The 19,895-nt window shown below is 38.7% G+C and overlaps 1 protein-coding gene across 6 annotated transcripts in view; it reads right to left on the bottom strand.

Annotated features, from left to right (window-relative positions):
• Window positions 1-6,359: 6,359 nt before the first annotated feature.
• Window positions 6,360-19,895, bottom strand: part of PIK3CB (phosphatidylinositol-4,5-bisphosphate 3-kinase catalytic subunit beta) — a 185,498-nt gene continuing 171,962 nt past the window's right edge. For 4 of the 6 annotated variants that reach the window (XM_027061739.2, XM_027061737.2, XM_027061738.2 and 1 more), the window contains exons 21-24: window positions 18,928-19,051; window positions 17,683-17,828; window positions 16,309-16,441; window positions 14,485-16,033 (exon numbers count right to left, since the gene is read on the bottom strand). In XM_027061739.2, the coding sequence (XP_026917540.1) occupies window positions 15,896-16,033; window positions 16,309-16,441; window positions 17,683-17,828; window positions 18,928-19,051 (541 nt within the window). In that variant the 3' untranslated portion in view covers window positions 14,485-15,895. Of the gene's footprint in view, window positions 7,862-7,950; window positions 9,126-14,484; window positions 16,034-16,308; window positions 16,442-17,682; window positions 17,829-18,927; window positions 19,052-19,895 lie in introns of those variants that run through there. The other 2 variants (XM_053221390.1, XM_053221391.1) reach the window with 2 other exon arrangements.

Raw genomic sequence — 19,895 nt, 5'->3', positions numbered from 1 at the left:
AGAGATTTGGGGCAGAACAGAGGCACAACCAGGTTCAAGTACCAGGAACAGGAACTAAGGGGAGAACAGAGAGAGGGAAGGTGCTGGCTCCACCAGGTCTGGGGTAGGCAGGCGACATGCTAGGTGGCAGAGCAAACATATTAAAATTAGCCTTTGACTATTTGCTTCCTCTAACTTTTTTTTCAAGTCTTCACAACTGGCGGGTCACTATACTACCTACACAGAAATGATCCCCTGTTCTCCACCCCCACTTTGCATCACAGCCACTGGAAAACTAGGAGGGGAACTAAGAGAGACTCTTCCAAGGCTTCTTCAACTCACATTTGGGTTTGCTTTCAAGTGTTTGGGTATTTTCTTTTCTCTTAAATAATGGGCTTCTTTTAATGGCTGTATTTTATCTGGTACCAAAACAAATGTTTTATTTATTTGAGAGAGAGGGCACAAGTGAGTGAGGGGCAGAGAGACAGCAGTGGGGGTCATGCACACCCGAAGCAGGGCTCCAACTCACGAACCTTGAGATATGACTTGAGGCAAAGCGACATGATTAACCGACTGAGCTGCCCAGGCGCCCCCAAAAACAAATGTTTTAGACTTAAGTCGAATAGCAAAGCAAATGTTGAGGTGCCTGGGTGGCTCAGTCAGTTGAGCGTCCAACTCTTGATTTGGGCTCAGGTCATGATCTCCCAGTTCATGGGTTTGAGTCCTGCGTCGGGCTCTGTGCTGAGCCTTATTCAGCGCAGAGCCTTATTTGGGATCCTCTCTCTCTGTCCCTCATTTGCTGTCTCTCTCTCTCTCTCTCTCAAAATAAATAAACAAACTTTAAAAAAAAAAAAAAAGCAAAGCAAGTGTTTTTAGGCACCTTGTGTTGAACTCTAGTTATTAGAGGTCAAAACCTGTTTTCAGTGTGCGTCATGTCCCACATCAAATACTTGGGCATACAGTTTGATTTAACCTTTGTGGAAATCAAACCTGGGGACAGGGTTTTGCCTTTGACTTGGTGAACCGATGTTCTGTGTTGTTCATTTGAAGCAGCATGGTAATATAACAGTGCAGCCTGGATTTGAAGTTAGGCACAGGTCAGGTTCCTGAGCCTCAGTCTCTTCATCTTAAAGATAAAAGGCTATTGTTTTGTTGTTTTAGTTGTTGAATGAGGTATTTCAGATGTGCAACATATAGAAAATAATATAACAGACAGTTGTATTATTTAACTGGGTTATACCATTTACCCAGTTTAGTAACTAAAGCATTACATGCAACTGAATTGCCATGTACCTTCCCAATTCCCAGTCCCCTGCCTTGCCCAGATAATCACTGCCGTAATTTTCTTTTCTTTTTTTTTAATTTTTAATGTTCATTTGTTTTTGAGAGAGACAAAGTGTGAGCAGGAGAGGGGCAGAGAGAGAGGGAGACACAGAATCTAAAGCAGGCTCCCGGCCCTGAGCGGTTAGCACAGAGCCTGACGTGGGGGCTCAAACTCACAAACCGTGAGACATGACCTGAGCTGAAGTCAGATGCTTAGCTGACTGAACCACCAGGCGCCCCTGCCATAATTTTTTAAAAAGATTTTAAAGTAATCTCTACACCCAATGTGGGGCTTGAACATACAACCCGGAGATCGAGTCACATGCTCTACTGACTGAGCCAGCCAGGCACTCCTCACTGTTGTAATTTTGATGTTTGTCATTCTCATGCAAGTCTATATTCCTCTCCTATATAAACATATATCCCTAAACAGTACACAATACTATTTAAAATTTTAAATATCCTCTTCATGTATCCTGCCTGCAACATGCTTTTTTTCCCACTCAACATTGTTTTTGAGATTTATCTAAGTTGACATGTGCAACTCAAGTTTCTTTTCACTCTTGCATTCAACCATATGAATTTAGTCATCCACTCACCTCAGTAGTTTTCAGATGATCAGTAATACCATCAGTGCTCTAATGAACATCTCTGTGTATGTCCCTTGAGGATATGCTTAAGAGTTTCTCTTGGGCCTTGCTATTTAAAGTGTGTCATTGAACTAGCAGCAACAACATCATCTAGGAGCTTGTTAGGAGTTAAGAATCTCCCGTCCTTCCCCAGGCATACTCAGAGTCTGTGTTTTAATAAGTCCCTGTGGTGATTTATATGTACGTCAAAGATTGAGAAGCACTGCCCTTAATACACTCAGAAGTGGGATTGCTAAATCAAAGGTAGGTATATCTTCAGTATCACTAGATATTTGCCAAATTGTTCTCATAGGTGGTTGTGCCATTATAAATTTTGACCAGAAGTTCTTTTCTTCATATCTTCAACTGGAAGTTGTCAAGATTTTAAAATTTTGCCAATGTTTTTTTTTTAAGTGGTGCCTCATTTTATTTTTATTATTTCTAACGTTTTTATTTATTCATTTAAGTAATCTCTACACCCAACATGGAACTCAAAATCATGACCCTGAGATCAAGAGCCGCATGCTCTTCTGACTGAGCCAACCAGGTGCCCCCCTAAAAATGGTATCTTATTTTAATTTTTCTCTGATTACTAGTGAAGTCGAGTCTCCTACGTGTTTATTGGACACTCAGGTTTTCTCTTCCAAGAATTACCTTTTCATTTCTTTTGCATGTTTTTCTACTGAGTTGACATTTTCTAATAGGTTTGTAATAGTTCTACATATATTCTGGAGCTAATCTTTTAGCTGTAGCCTTTCTCTTACAGCAGTACAAAATGTGCAAGATATCAACAAGTCTCCCAGTCACCCCTCTAAACTAACACAGTTATCTGCTTCGTCTAACAAGCTTGGAGTGCAGGGACCACATACTGCTGGATCCCCCAGGAGCTAGCACACTCCCCACTGACGATAGACAGATTCATTTACTGCGGTTCACAGGTCTGGCCTGCAGCTGTACATGTGGGCAGCAATGGGAATGAATGGCATCAATGAACAAGTGTGTAGACCAAAAAAAAAAAAAAAAAAAAAAAGAAGGGAGTCTAAGATTAAATCCTGAAGAGCTATAGCATCTGAGACTGGCTAAGGGCAAAGAAGATCTTAAGTAAGGAAATCATGAAGCTATAAAATAAAATACAGACATATTTGACTATGTAGAAAATTTAAAGTTGCAAGGTAAAAAAGTACCATAAAAAAAGGTAATAAACAATATGGGGCACCTGGGTGGCTTAGTCGGTTAAGCGTCTGACTTGGGCTCAGGTCATGATCTCACAATTGGTGAGTTCAAGCCCTGCACTGGGGTCTGTGCGGACAGCTCAGAGCCTAGAGCCTGCTTTAGATTCTGTGTCTCCCTCTCTGCCCCTCTCCCACTTGCATTTTCTTTCTCTCTCTCTCTCTCTCTCCCCCCCCCCCCCGCCTCTCTCTCAAAAATAAACATTAAAAATTTTTTAAATAAAAATAAATGCTCAAATTAATTTATAGTTAGGGAAATTATTTTAACAATGAAAACAGCAACAAAAAAAACCCCCCACAAAACAATGACATATTGCTGTCTGAGATGTGGAAGGGTACCTCTTTATACCATGAGGGTGAAATAAGTATTTTAAGTTCTTAGTAAGACAATCTGACATTTACTAAATTTAAAAATTCAATTTACAGGTGAACCTAGGTGGTTCAGTTAAGCAACCAACTCTTTATATCGCCTCAGGTCATGATCTCACAGTTCATGAGATCGAGCCCTGTGTTGGGCTCCACACTGAGCATGGAGATTGCTTGGGATTCTCTTTCCCCTCTCTCTCTGCCCCTGCCCCACTTGTGTGTGCGCTTGCTGTCTCTCAAAATAAATATATTTTTAAGTTTATTTATTTGAGAGAGAGAGAGCGCGCACACAAGCGGGGGAGGGGAAGAGAGAGAAAAATCCCAAGAAGGTTCCACCTATGGTCCTCGTGCAGAGCCCAGCACAGGGCTCCAACTCACGAAACTGCAAGATCATGACCTGAGCCAAAATCAAGAGTCAGCAGCTGAACTGACTGAGCCACCCAAGTGCCCCTCAAAATAAATAAATAAACATTAAAAAAATTAAAATTCTATTTACATAAAGTTCAAAAACTTTTAGAAGTCCATATAATGCTCACCATTTAACCCTGGGAATGTTGACTGATTCTACCAGAGGCCAAGAGACTAAATAGCATTTTTTATAGTTCAGCAGGGCTGGGGGGACAAAACTTGGGGTCCAGGAATGCCAGTGTTGGGGGGCAACTCTAGCAAAACCCCCACATTTTGCGCTGGAGCCCCAAAGAGCATAACTTAAGAAGTAATAAAGACTTGATTTTTTCTTGAAATTAGTTACCTTGGATGTGAGTATCCAGCATAAATAAATACACAGCAAATGAGACAGGACAACATGAATTGGTGTTAGCAAAAATAATGCAGCAATAGAAACAGACCCATAGGGGCTGCGGTTTAAGAGTTCATTAAAGATGTAGAACTTAACATAACTATGTTTAAAATGTTCAAGATAACAAAAGACAACTCTGAGAATTTCAAAGGGAACAGGAAAAAAAAAACCAAGATACTATGCAAAATTAAATAGAACCAAATAGAAATTGTAGAATTGAAAAATATACAATGAAATTAGTAACTCAAAATCAGAAAAATACAAAACTGGAAGAGATGTAAGAAGAAAATATCTAGAAGAAAAATACAAAGAGATTACAGAGAAGAGAGTAATAAATACAGACTGCACAGTTAAAGGTCAAATAAATATAAATGGAGTTGCAAAAGGAGAGAAGTATGCAGAAGCAGATTAGAAGAGAAATTTCCAAATGATGTAAGGTAGCAAGCTATAGATTCAAGAAGTTCTGCAGACTATAACCAGGGAGAATACAAAAACAAAACAAAGCAACAAAAGAAAACAAAACAACCACCCAGGTATATCATAGTAAAAATTAAAACTTACTATGATATACCTGGGGTGGTTGTTTTGTTTTCTTTTGTTGCTTTGTTTTGTTATCTCCCTGGTTATAGCCAAATTATGGAAAGAGCCTAAAATTCCATCAACTAATGAATGGATAAAAAAATTGTGGTTTATATACACAATGGAGTAGTACATGGCAATGAGAAAGAATGAAATATGTCCCTTTGTAGCAACGTGGATGGAACTGAAGAGTGTTATGCTAAGTGAAATAAGTCATACAGAGAAAGACAGATACCATATGTTTTCACTCTTATGGGGATCCTGAGAAACTTAACAGAAGACCATGGGGGAGGGGAAGGAAAAAAAAAAAAAGACAGGGAGGGAGCCAAAACATAAGAGACTCTTAAAAACTGAAAATAAACTGAGGGTTGATGGGGGGTGGGAGGGAGGGGAAAGTGGGTTATGGGCATTGAGGAGGACACCTGTTGGGGTGAGCACTGGGTGTTGTATGGAAACCAATTTGACAATAAATTTCATATTAAAAAAATAATAAAAGTACTGAGTAGAAAAAAATATTAAAATGTTACCTTTTAAAAAAATGTTTATTTAATTTGAGAGAGCAAGCATGTATGAGTAGGAGAGGGGCAGAGAGAGAGAGGGACAGAGAGAATCCCATGCAGGATCCGTGCTGTCAGTGTGGAGCCTGATGTGGGGCTCAATCTCACGAACCATGATTTCATGACCTGAGCTGAAATCAAGAGTCAGACGCTTAACTGACGGAGCCACCCAGGTCCCTTAAAATGTTACATTTTGGGGTGCCTGGGTGGCTCCATTAGTCAAGCATCTGACTCTTGGTTTCTGGCTCAGGTCATGAGCTCACAGTTCATGAGTTCAAGCCCCACATTGGGCTCCGCTCTGTGCAGAGCCTGCTAGTAATTCTTTCTCCCTGTCTCTCTGCCCTTCCCCTGCTTGCTCTGTTCTCTCTCTCAAAATAGACAAACTCAAAAATAAATAAATAAATAAAATGTTGCCTTTTTCTGTAGAAAAGATATAAGCAAGATGGCAAAGGAAAGATCCCTTCAAAGGATCTTCAAAGGAAATAAGTAATTACCAACCTAAATCTTTACACCCAAGAAAACTAACATTTATAATCAGGCAAATAAAAGTTTGATGAAATTAAGAGTAGAACAATGAAAAGAAATATGAAAGGGTTTTCTTTGGTCTAAGAAAAAAGATGATCCCAGGTGAAAACTTAAAAATGCAAGAATGGGGTGCCTGAGCGGCTCAGTCGGTTAAGGGTCTGACTTTGGCTCAGGTCATGATCTCATGACTTATGGGTTCCAACCCTGCATCGGGCTCTGTGCTGACAACTCAGAGCCTGGAGCCTGTTTCAGATTCTGTGTCCCTCTCTTGCTCTGCCCCTCCCTCGCTCATGCTCTGTCTCTCTTTCAAGAATAACATTTTAAAAAAATGCAAGAAAAAAGATGAAAAGCAATGTATAAATCTTCCTTGAGTTATGATGAGGTTATGTCCCAATAAAGCCATTGTAATTTGAAAAGAGCGTAAGTCAAAAATGCGTTTAAAACTGACCGAACATCATACCTGAGTTTAGCCTGCCTTCAACATGTTCAGAACACTTATGTTAGCCTACAGCTGGGCAAAATCATTAAACACAAAGCCTATTTTATAATAAAGTGTTGAATGTTTCATATAATTTATTCAACATTGCACTGAAAGTGAAATACAGAAAGGTTGCATGGGTGTGGAATGGTTTTAAGTTTTTCATTTACCCCCATGACGGCATGCCTGAATAGGAGCTGTGGTTTACTACCACTGCCCAGAATCACAATAGTGTATCATACTACATTATCACTAGTCCAGGAAAAGAGCAAAATTCAAAATTTGAAATGAGTACTTTCACACCATCGTAAAATTGAAAAATTTTAAGTCAAACCATTGTTAAATTGGAGACCATCTATATATCTAAATGAACAGTAGCTATATAGAACAATACGTTCTGTGGGATTTAACAATGCTATACAATTGAAATCCAACAACAATACCATATAGATTTGGAGAGAAGTAAATAGATAGATTCACTAGCATTTTCTGGGAAGATGATAAAAGTACCAAGTAACATTGGACAAGGATAAGTCTATTATGCAAGTTGTAACCCAGTTTAATCAATAAAAGAATGGCAAAAGAGTGTGATTTCCAAATTAACAGAATAAAATATTTTAGAATTCCATTAAAACTGGAAAGAAAATTGGGGTGCCTGGGTGACTCAGTTGGTTAAGTGTCCGATTCTTGATTCTGGCTCAGATCATGATCTTATGGTTGGTGGGATGGAGCCCCGTGTCAGGCTCCTTGCTGACAGCATGGAGCCTGCTTGGAATTCTCTCTCCCTCTCTCGGCCCCTCCCGTGTTCCAGCGCTTTCTCTCTCTCAAAATAAATAAATAAACATTAAAAAACAAAACAAAACAAAACAAAAACTGGAGGGAACCTATGTGGTTCAGTCAGTTAAGCATCCAGCTCTTGATTTCAGCTCAGGTCATGATCTCATGGTTCATGGGTTCAAGCCCCATATAGAATTCTCTCTCCCTGTCCTTCTCTCTCTGCCCCTCCCCTGCTTGCTTGCTCTCTGTCAAAAATAAATAGACTTTAAAAAAATTAGAAAAAGAAACTGAGGAGAAAATAATGGAAAAAGGAACACAAAGAAAAGCTAGAAAAAAAAACAACTACATAGTAAGATGGTTCACTTGACTCCAAATATATTTGCAATTACATTAAATGTAAATGTGACTGTTTAACAGATTTAACAGAAACATTTAAGGGGTGCCTGGGTGGCTCAGTCGGTTAAGCATCCAACTCTTGATTTTTGGCTCGGGTCATGATCTCATAGGTTTGTGAGTTCAAGCACCATATCGGGCTCTGCACTGATAGTGTGGAGCCTGCTTGGGATTCTCGCTCTTTCCCTCTCTCTTTGCCCCTCTCCTGCTGTGCTCACATTCTCTCTCTTAAAAAAAAGAGAGAGAGAGAGAGAGAGGAGAGAAACATTTATAAGGATTATAAACAGATTAAAGAAAAAGCACATCATGCAATCACTAACCAAATGAAAGCTGCCACAACTATATTAATATCAATTAAAGTAGACATTAAGGCAAAAAAGCATTATCAGAAACACAGAGAATACTTTAAAGCAATTTTTCAAATGGTTCAATTCACCAGGGATATAAATGAACTCTAAATTTGTAAGCACCTAATATTTCCTCAAACTCTATAAATACTGATATAACTAGAATAAGCAAATACAAAATCATAGTGAGATATTTTAACTGATCTCTCTCATAAATACTCAGCAAAAACTCAGTAAAAATATATAAATTTAAACAACTCAACAGAATTGATCTAATGAACATATATAGAACACTATGTTAACTGCATAATATGGATTTTTTTCATATGCACACTGAATATTTATAACACTTGACCATATTGTGTCATAAAAACAAGCCTCACAAATTTGAAACAACTGAAATCATATAGTTATGTTCTCTGAATGCCATGCAGTCTAGAAATCAACAATAAGAAAATCCACATGTATTTGGAAAATGAATATACTTCTAAATAATCAGCAAGTCACACAAAAAGAAAAATGGAGATTAGAAAATACTTTTTACTGAAAGGTGATGAAAAGACTTCATCTCTGAATTATGGGATGCAGATAAATATTGTTATTATAAGGGCTAAAGTTGACAGCTAAGCAACCATCACAAAATTGGAAGGGGAAAATAAGACCAAATAAAGTAGAAGGAAGCTAATAATAGGGATGGAAGGAAATGCAGAACACAAAGACACATTGGAGAATCAAAAAAGCCAAAAGCTAATTCTTTGTAAAGATCAATACAATTGAAAAACCTCTGTGAGACTAATTAAGAAAGCAGAGGAGGCATTGACTAATACCAAGAATGAAAAGAGGGCATCAATACAAATCCTGCAACATTAATAAACTCCTAACATATCAATTACTTTATAGAAATAACATTTAAAATGCAGATGGACATATTCCTAGAAATTACAACTCTTTAAAATGGAGACAATACAATAAAAATCTGAATATTACTCTAGCTGTTAATGAAATCCACACCTCAAAGAAAATATCTCATATATGTCACTGCCCAAATTCTTATCAAATTTTTAAGTAAGAAATAATGACAATAATGACAATCTTACCTGTGTTATAAGGTCAGAGAATCTTGGTAACAAAGCCTGACACAGACCTTAAAAGAAATTTATGGGCCAATCCCATTGATAAAATAGATGTAAAAATCCCAAATGAAATATTGGTAAATGAAATCCTGCAATATATTAAAATACATCATAATCAAATTGGGCTCATTCTAGGAATGTAAACTTTAGTTTAAAATGTGGAAATCGGGGTGCCTGGCTCAGTCGGTTGGGCATCCAACTTCGGCTCAGGTCATGATCTCACGGTCTGTGAGTTCGAGCCCCGTGTTAGGCTCTGTGCTGACAGCTTAGAGCCTGAAGCCTACTTCAGATTCTGTGTCTTCCTCTCTCTCTGACCCTCCCCCGTTCATGCTCTGTCTCTGTCTCAAAAATAAATAAAAATTAAAAAAAAATTTTTTTAATGTGGAAAACAATTGATACAACTTACCAAATGAGAAAAACCTTAGCAAAATGCAGGAAAATAATTAAACTCAGCATCCTTTCATGATTTAAAAAAAAAAAAAATCCCTTGGGAATTGAAGCACGCTTCATTAATCTGGTAAAAGATCCAGATTCCAGAGCATAAACCATACTGAATATTGAAATCTTTCCCTTTGGGGCGCCTGGGTCGCTCAGTCAGTTGAGCATCCGACTTCGGCTCAGGTCATGATCTCTCAAGTCAGTGAGTTCAAGTCTCACATCGGGCTCTGTGCTGACAGGTCAGAGCCTGGAGCCTGCTTCAGATTCTGTGTCTCCCTCTCTCTCTGCCCCTCCCCGACTTGTGCTCTGTCTCTGTCTCTGAAAAATAAATAAATGTAAAAAAAAAAATTAAAAAAAAAACTTTCCCTTTGAGATCAGTAAAAAGAGTGAATATTGCTTCTGTTCAACATTTTATGGCAATTTCTAAACAGTGCAGAAGGTCAAGAAAAAGAAAAAATGCTGAAGGGAATTGAAAGGAAGAAATAAAACTTTATTTGCAGAACATATATGCAAACTCAAAGTAAGTTCTACAAATAGAATTAAAAAGAATGTTTAGTATGTCTGCTAAATGCAAACATCAATTGTATGCCTACTGATTGCTCCGAAACTTGTTCAAGCTTTACTGAAATACAGGTTGCTTGGTGGTGCGTGGGTGGCTCAGTTGGTTAAGCATCGGACTCTTGATTTCGGCTCAGGTCATGGTCCCACAATTTGTGAGACCGAGCCCTGGGTTGGGCTCTGTGCTAACAGTGTGGAACCTGCTTGGGATTCTCTCTCACCTTTTTGTCTCTCTCTCTCTCTCAATAAATATAATACAGGTTGCTGGATTCCATCTCCAGTCTCCAGAGGTTCTGATTCAGCAGGTCTTGTGGAGGGAAGGGAAGTCCTCAAGAATTTGTAGTTGTAAGCAGCTCCCAGGCAATGTGAATACTTCTAGTCAGGGGACCCCATGTGGAAAACCACTGCTATAGATCAGCAACAATGAAACTTAAAATCACTTACCCAGAAATCTAACAAAAGATATATAAGACTACATAGAAAAGTATAAATCATCGTGGACATAAATTAAAGAGGATCTAAATGAAGGATACTCCATTGTCATAGATTGGAAGAGTCAATATTCTGAAAGATGTGAATTTGCCTCAAGCTAATCTACAATTTAATGCAATGCCATTCAAAATTTCCACAGCTTTCTTTTTGTAGATCTCAAGCAGATTCTGAAATATGAATTGAGGCATCATTGATAACTGTGAGGAAAAAGCATGGATACTTAAGAAAGAATCTCTGAGTTTGAATACTGGCTCCTACTTTGTGACTATGGTGAAATCACCTAATTTTCTGTGCCTCAGTTTTCTCATCTGTAAAGCAGGGAAGAACACGTGTACCCATATGGAGGTTGTTACAAAGATTAAACACATACAGTTTAGATGCATGCCTAGCTCACACCACATGCTATGTATGAATATGATAAATAAGTTTTAAAAAATAAAAAGAGGGAGATGAAATCTACTGGGTATCTTCTAGAGTCCAGTAATATCTCCTGCATATATGGACACTTGGGTTATGACAAAAGTGGATCTATAGAACAGTGGGGAAAGGATCCCAATAAAAGAAACTAGGGCAACTTGGTGCCCCTATAAGAAAAACACTTCACGCTATATACAAAAAGCAATCTCAGATACATTATAGACCTGAATGGAATAGGTTTTAAAAAAGTTTTTAGAGGATAATCCAGGAGAATATCTTCATGACCTTACAGGAGGGAAAAACCTGTACAAGGGATATCAATCATAAGGGGAAATAAATTTTACATTAAAATTAAGATCATAGCTATGAGAAGAAACATTGAGAATGAGAAAGTCACATGCTGAGTGGCAAAGAAATTTTCAACATGTGACCGACAAGAGGCTTGCATATGAAACACACACAGAATTTCACTAACAAAAAACAAAAAGCAAAATTAAAAAAAAAACCTCATTAAAACAAACAAGAACTCAAATGGTAGGTATCTAAAATTAATAAATGGACAAAGGAATTAAGCAGGTACTTCACAAAGGAGAAAACCCAATGAACAAAAATATGAAAAAGCAATTTAATCTCATTACCAATCAAGGAATGCAAATTACTTCACCTCACACATTAGAATGGCTAAAATTTTAAAAATATTGGCTAACTGGGTACTGGTGAGAATATGGAACAATAAGAATTAAGTACTGGAGGAGGAATAAAGTTGGCACACCACTTAATTAGCATTACTTAGTCAAAATAAAGATAGGCATAATCCTATGACCAATTAATTTTAATCTTAAGTATATACATTGAAATATATACATCCATGAATCAGCAGATAAACTGTAATTATCATAGCAGCATTATTTAATTGTAATAGCCTCAAACTAGAAACCACCTGTATGTGTCCCAACAGTAGAAAAGATTTATAAATTATAGGATACCTCTAAGATGGAATGTTGTGCAGTGATAATGAATTACGCAACCACTTGGCTGAATCTTCAAAACATAATGTTGAGCAAAAGAAGCCCAACCCACTAAGTAGGCAGCATAATTGTAAAGTAAGGAAATAAGATGATTGCCCTCAAAGAAGAGACAGTGATTACCTTGGCAGAGAGGAGGGGGTCCTGACCAAGAAGGGGGACTGGTAGGGATTCTGAAGTGTTGGTAGTGTTCCTTCTTGACCTATCTGATGGCTATCTGGGTGTCTGCTCTAGAATATGCTAATGCTATTTATATGCCTTATTGCTTTATATACTTTATGTGCCATTTCTCACACTAAAAAAAGATACAGAAAAGTAGGGAGTTTCAAAGGGCAGACTTTTCTGAGTGGTAAACCTGGGCTTTATTAAAAGTGGGTTAAAAGTGAGTTCCAAAAATCCATTAGTTACACATTTTAGAGCAGGAATAACCCAGACGGTGATATCGGATACTTTTCCAATCATCAGACAAGGGGATAAAACTGCCACAGATACTGAAAGAGGAAGAGGCTCCAGGATGACAGGACTCTTGTTTAGATCCCAGCTGGAGCTGGACAAGTGCAGCATTCTCGAGCGGAGGAAGGAGAAGAGGCAGGGGCAAAGAAACAACTACTGAGCCTGTTAGTGCATCCTGTTTTTCCACCCACCCAGGACTTTACAACATGCTGTACCTTCCTGCTTAGTCTCACCTATCGCCCCTTCACCTAGCTTCTGTCTGTCCTTGAAGACTCAGCTCAGACGCCCTCTGATCCAAGAGACCTCAGCCCTTGCCCCCTCCTTTTTAAAAGCTGCCCACCCCCCACAGTCAGGGTCACATGGCAGGTACCTCCCTGCTCTCCTTCCCACAGTCTTTCTCCTTCTACAGACAAGTGACCTCTGCATTACAGGCTGCCTGGCAGGTCTGGTGCTGAGAGTCAGGGCCATGGGCTGGACAAGGCAGAACTGAGAACACACTGAAGGACTTCCTCAGTCAGGAGACAGGGATAGAGCTCTGGAAGGGGCTTTCCTTCTCTGAGATTCCTCCCTTTAGTGGCCTTCCTTCTCTGAGATTCCTCCCTTTAGTGGCCTTCAAGTAGTAGAAGCAGGGAAAGAAATGAGTTTGCCTCTAAATTGCGACTCAGCATACGTTCCCATTCACCGTCTTAACCTAGCCTCTCACCACCATACAGAAGTGAGTAGGGCAGTTATTATCAGTCCCATTTCACACACTAGGAAGCTCAGACCCTGAGAAATAAAATACCTTACTCAAGGGTCACAGAGGCAGAGCTGGATTGCAAGTATTGGTCTCTACAGCCCAGAGTCTGCCTATAGATATACTAGGTTAATACTCCGAAATTACCTGTTCAACAAAGCCATCCTTTGTCTTCCCAGACCCAGGCAGACACAGATGCTGCCCTCAAGTATGGAAATGTATAGGGTAAAGCAATGTCTTGGATAAACTTGGGGAAGGACCAAAAGACAAGGAGCCAAAAGTTTTGGGCTAAGATTTATTGTTGACCAGAGCACTAAACAGGCAAGGTAATGGGTAACGAGACCCCATGCAACAAGCTGACCCTGCAGCCCAGACTTCTTGGTTAGCTATCCTCTGCCTTCCACCTCCCCTCTCTGGCTCTGACAGAGCCCCTGAGAATCAGAAATATGCAATCCAGGAAGTATGTGGGGAGCACCTGTTACGAGTGGTTGGCAGCTACAGAGGGCTACTGTGTCATAGTGTCCTGGCTATCTTTGAGGGGCTTATGGCAGAGATGGTGGAGGGGGAGTACAGAGTCATCCTGGGCTCACACCCAGGACTGTTTATTTCTCTTTCTTACTCTTGACATTCACATTCATTGTGAATATATGTATTTTTTAAACCAAGGTTCCGTGTAGGGTGAGGAGACCCCTCTGGAGGCAGTGGGGCCCACTTCCAGCTGGCAACATTCACCAGTCTCCAAACTCCTGACCTGCAACCTAGTGCATGTAATGGTAGACTGCTACCGGACAAAGAGCCTTGAACAAATCTATCCTTCACAGTCCTATTCCTGGAACTGTCACTGAGTTTGGACCAGCCCTGAATGGTCAGTTTAGAGGTCAATCTCCATCCTCGGCTGACTTATTTCTAAGAAACTATGACTTCCCCTGAACATCTGCCCCATGGAAGAGAGCTACAAAGTGGCCACAGTCTGGCCTTGGCTTGGGTACTGAGTAACTGAACAGGCATTCTCCCCAACCTCAGGGTACCTCACAAAGGCATGGAAACTTGATGAGCCTCAGGCACCAACTAAGGTCCAAGAGGCTTCCCACACTGCCTGTTGGGGCTGGGAAGCAGAGGTAGAAGTCAGAGAAGAGACCATGAGCCTCAGCCTATTCCTCAGATTGATTTGTCCCTTAACTTGGCCATTTCTTAGAGTCCCAGTGCCAAGATCTAAAGGCCTGTGCTGTCCATAAAGAAGCAGCCCACAAATCCCAAGAGCAGCTGAAACCAGCTCACCCATTTATTTGACTGAGAACATGAAGGAGGACAACAAAATTAAACAATCTTTAATAAAATTCCTATAGAAAACTCAGTCACAGGGCAAATAATCAGTTCTCTTTCTCATGTCACTGAGGATTGAGAGCTCCCAAAAGTCTTTGGAGAAAAAGCAGTAGTTTTGATGGATATTGCCAGTACTCAGAAAGAGCATCCATTTACACATTCAAACCAGTAGTTCTTATTGCACATATTAACATTATTTGCCATCTAGCACCCTAAAGATATGGTACCTCAACAAATAAATTAAAGAATTCCATGTGGCATGAAACCATTTCAATTTGAGCTAATATCCTTGAAAAAAATCACATTATTACAAGTTTTAATAAATACAGTAAGAACAGCTGGCATTTTACTAAAATACTGAATTTTAGGTGTGGAGATGATTCCATAAATAGTTTCCTTTTCATTTGCTTTCTGTCTTGGATGCATTTGCTCAAGTATTATGCTCTATGAAATGAACTCTTTCATAGAAACCATGTAAAAACTGAAAGTACTATGTGCCTCATTACAGAAGCAACTGGAAGAACTGGATCACATAGTTAACTAAAAAAAGTAACTTAGGAAAAAGCTCTTCTTATTGTAAAACTTTAAAACACAGACTGAAAAAAAAAACAAAGAAATGTCTTTTTATATAGAACTCCCACTAGAAATTTTATAAATATATATGCAACATATATATTATATTTGCCTCACCAGCAGGTCTTCAGCAAGCCTGCTAGAAATGATGCTGTCCTGGTAGATAAATATCAACAAAAGAATTAATGTTTCCATAGATTTAGAGATTTCTTTTGAAAAAAAAAAAAAACATAATTTCAAATTATGTTATAATTTGTAGTTTACACAATTTAAAAGGGGAAGAAAGATACCTTTCTTTTAAGCTTCATTTAGAAAATAAGAACAACTACCAGTGCCCAGGAGTGGATAAGTCGGCTGAGTGATAACACTTGGTCACAATACAAAAAGAAGTATTTACACCTTTCTGGAAAAGTACCAAATACTTAAAAAAAAAGAAGAAGAAGAAGAAGAAGAAGAAGACGACGACGACAACGACGACAGAAAACAATCTCTAGTAGCATTCCTCGGCGTGCAAAGTCAGCAGGAAATGATTATCCATAATGTTGAGAGTTTTCATGATGAATCTTGGAAGCATTCAATGAAGCAGAGGGTGGTCATCAGGAACTGTGCAGATTAGGTTCTGTGGGATGTCTTGTTCTTAATTTAAATGAGTTCTAGGATTTCATTCCCTTTAAAACATCTCCGGCAGGGTCATGTTCAATTTAGTGCAAGTGCAAAATGAAAACTAAACAAAACCAACAAATACATTAGGAGCAAAGGCTGATCATTAAGATCTGTAGTCTTTCCGAACTGTGTGGGCCATCCAGTTCACTTTAGTAGTCCAGCTTTCCCTGAGTGCCTCATCAAATTTTTGCTTAAATTGCTTAAGCGCTTCTTCTTCACTCTTTCCTAAGGCAAGAGAGTCCTAAAAATGAAAGAAAAAAATCTGATCGTATACATCCTCCACAGTGACATGCAAATGTTGAAATCTCGGCCATGCCTCCCCAGCCATCACGAAGCTATGTGCTTCATGTTCTCACAAGAGAATTACTCAGCTTCTTGTCACTACCACTCCTGGGCAGGAACAGTTTCACAGGAAATGGCTCTGTTCCATTCCCTTTGAACATGTGAATGAAATAGGCAGGTACAGCTGAGCTTCATGCCTACAAACTCTAATATACAAAGAAAAGGGTTTTGTACCTTAAGATACTGTATATCCTTGACTGATGTGAGCTCAGGAAGCCCTGCAGTCAACATCAGTGCAAAAAGAGTGATGAAGAGATTCCCGTGACGTCGTAAAATCAGATATGCATCCTCACAACACTGGCGGAAACTTGAGTTGATACAACAAATCACAAGAACATGATGTTAGAGGAGAGAGAGCAAATTTCACAAAGGAAAACAAGACAGACATATCTAGACTTTCCATAACAGCTAGAAGTTTTCTCTGAACTAAAGGTTCATTTCTGATTTTTAAAACTCTTTGAAAATTGGCCCAAGAATAAAATTTACATAGAATGTCTAAAATCACACGTATCTTTTCAAAAACCCAACTAAATTGAAATTCTAATAAAAGGCTATATAACATTTACTCTGTGCTTTTTAATTCTATGAGACCTACAAGCTGTTACAAAACAAATGGTAATTATAACCTGTGAGGATTTCTGAACATATTTCTAGACTCCAGATTTGTAGTCTAACTCCAGAGACTAGTTTGATTTTCCCCAAGTCAATATCAATGCTTTTGCACTACACCTCCCTATCATCTTGCCTTTCCCCCCTCTCCTTTTAAAGACAATTATTCAAGAGAATCATCCGATGCTATCTCCCTAATTTTGCCAAAAAGAAAAATGAACCCAGATACATATTCTGCAGAAACTCAGGCAGAAATAGAAATAATAGCAATCATTTGGCAAGCATATAGTATGAGTTGGTCAAATCATATAACTTTAATTATCATAATAGCCCTAAAATTTATTTTTGTCTCTATTTTATTTATTTATATTTTTGTGAGTGAGAGAGAGAGAGAGAGAGGTGCAGAGCGGGAGAGAGAATCCGCTGACAGCATGGAGCCGGACGTGGGGCTCAATCTCATGACTGTGAGATCATGACCTGAGCCAAAATCAAGAGTTGGACACTTAACTGACTAAGCCACCCAGGCGCCCTATGTCCCTATTTTAAGGTGAAGAAACGAAGACAAGAAGAAACATATAAGTAGTGAGGACTAGACCAGAGATTACAAAGTCCTGAGCCCTGGCTCCCTCAGAAGGAGAGCAAAATGGCTGCCTCTCTCAGCATCTTATTATGAAATGTCTTAACAGTTTCAGAAAATTCTCTAAGACAGGTAAAAAGTGGTATACTCTTAGAATAAAACATAGTAGCTTATTTCAAATTTCTAGATTCTATTTCCCCTCTCTACACCAGAACATGGATCTGACAGGCAAATTCCCCCAAAGCCTCCCAGGTAGCAGTCTGTTTCCCTGAACTAAATATATCTCAGCTAAGAAATGCTAGTCTAGCTAGTCAGATGAGAAAATGTCAGATGTTTATCCATGACATGAGGGCAATACTCACCGGCCAAATTTTTCTGTGTTTCCTGTTTTTCCTTGTTGAATCACATGAATGAAATCATAGGTAAGAATAAAAGGCACTCGTTCCCTTTTAATGCCAAATTTAGACTTGAAATTTCCAAGAATATGTCCAAAGTCAATGTGGAAGAGCTGGGAAACAAATGGGATTTAATTTCTCTGGTTCCAAATAGAAAGGCAAGATCTCAGCAGTCCTAGACCCCCAATACTACACTGATCCTCAACTTTTCTTGATGTATAGTTTCCCTCTCTTTTCTCTCTCTTTTCATTGACATATAGTTGATAAATAGTACTGTATTAGTTTCAGGTATACAACAGTGATTTAACAATTATTATAAAATGTTCACGAGCCCTTCTCTCTTTTCAAAAGCAAGAGGTCACATGGGAAGAGTGTTTCTAACATGCATAGATCTTTATTCTTAATAACAACCTGGACCTAATACTAAACCACATTTACTCAGTGGGAAACACAAATCTTTAAAAAGGAAAATACACCCAAATAATAAACATGTCTGATTTTAAAAAGTCAAATGGTTCCACATATTAAACGATTTCAGTCAATATTTCTACATACAAAAACAAAAAAGAGAGTACATTCTTGCCCCACCGACCCCTCAACACCTTGAGTGCTACCACTTGGAGGTAACTTCTCCCCAATCTTTCATGTGATTTTCTTCCATTTTCAAAAATGGTATGTTTACTCTTATTTTTTACTTCCTAATTTTGAATTACTATTTTTATGATGGAAGGTAAAGATTTAGCTCTGTGCTGATGCAATGCTATACAATGAGGCATATTATATCACAGTTTCAGGCTATATAAATACATTTTGAAGCTAAGGCATGTGGCAATGGTATACACTATGACTAATTTTCTTTTTTGCCCATATTTTTCCTTGGCAAAGTTTTTTTTTTTGGGGGGGGGGGGGGGGGCTTAGTGTCCTATGTCCTTATCACTAATTCTTCCCCAGATCTTATATTGAAAGAATAGGGTCATTCTGAATAACTGCAATTGACTTTTCAAACATTAAAGGCTTATCACCTAACTTTGAGCAAATACACCAATGAATATATGAAGCAGATGGTATGTGAAATAAAGGATGGAGAAATAAAGGAAAGCACAAAGACATGACTCCCAGAATCACTAAAGAACCTGCCTGAATTTCACAAGAGACTGTGCTGTATGTAACAGCATCACCAAGGCCCCTGGCAGACTCTGGGGAGCAGCTCACCTGGCCGGTTTTCTTGACCATGATGTTGTCACTATGTCTATCACCAATCCCAAGGACATAAGAAGCTACACAGTAGCCGGCACAGGACAAGGTAAACTCTTCAATGGCTCGGTCTAGGTCATCCCTGAATACGAGAGAGAGAGAGAGAGAAAAAAAAAAAAAAAAAAAAGAGGTCATCCCTGAATACGAGAGAGAGAGAGAAAAAAAAAAAAAGCAACAAAGGTTTTCAGTCTCTAAAAGTATGAGATGAGACCCAATTCACACTTCTGTTTCCTTTTTAATTGTGAATAGAAAGGCAACACAGAGCTGCCAAAACCCTATGAGCCAAACATGCTGGATCAGCCGAGAGAGGGAGGGTGATCACTGCAGGAGCAGGGCAGAGAAGAATCAGCAGGAACCAGATAATGGACCTAAGCCATTCAAACTGCTGTGTTTCCCTGGGCTTGGGAGTAGCTTCATACCTGTAATTATATAAGGTCGCCATCAGCTTTGCTCAATGATGCTGGGCATTTGAACCTTTTTTGGTCAGTTTGACCTAACACTAGAATTCCATATTGAAAAGTTAACTATTAAATTTTCAACAGTTCAAGTCACTGACTCAAATTAGAAGTTAGGAATACGGATCCTTTAGACACAAGGTTTTAAGATCAAAATCTGAAAACTAATTCTCACATACCAGTCCTTCGATTTTGCCAATGATGAAATGTAAGTCCACCTTTGAAATCTTTAGCCAAAAATATTTATAGTGTTTTCCCTCACTGTGAAATTCCTTAATTGCCTATGATCAGGACTTTTCCAACACAGTAACCATTAATAACACAATTCCTAGCATTGTATTTTTTAATTTGGAGAGATCACAGTCTACAAACTCATTTACTTCTATTGTAAAAATCCTCTGAAAACTTACCTAAGTTCATACATACATTCACGTAATTACAGAAGTTGACACATTTAAAAAAATTATTTTT

Source organism: Acinonyx jubatus, chromosome C2 (genome assembly GCF_027475565.1).
Source record: "Acinonyx jubatus isolate Ajub_Pintada_27869175 chromosome C2, VMU_Ajub_asm_v1.0, whole genome shotgun sequence".
Classification (NCBI taxonomy): Eukaryota; Metazoa; Chordata; class Mammalia; order Carnivora; family Felidae; genus Acinonyx; species Acinonyx jubatus.
The sequence above is the reverse complement of the archived record's forward strand: the minus strand, read 5'-3'. Positions and strand labels throughout refer to the sequence as shown.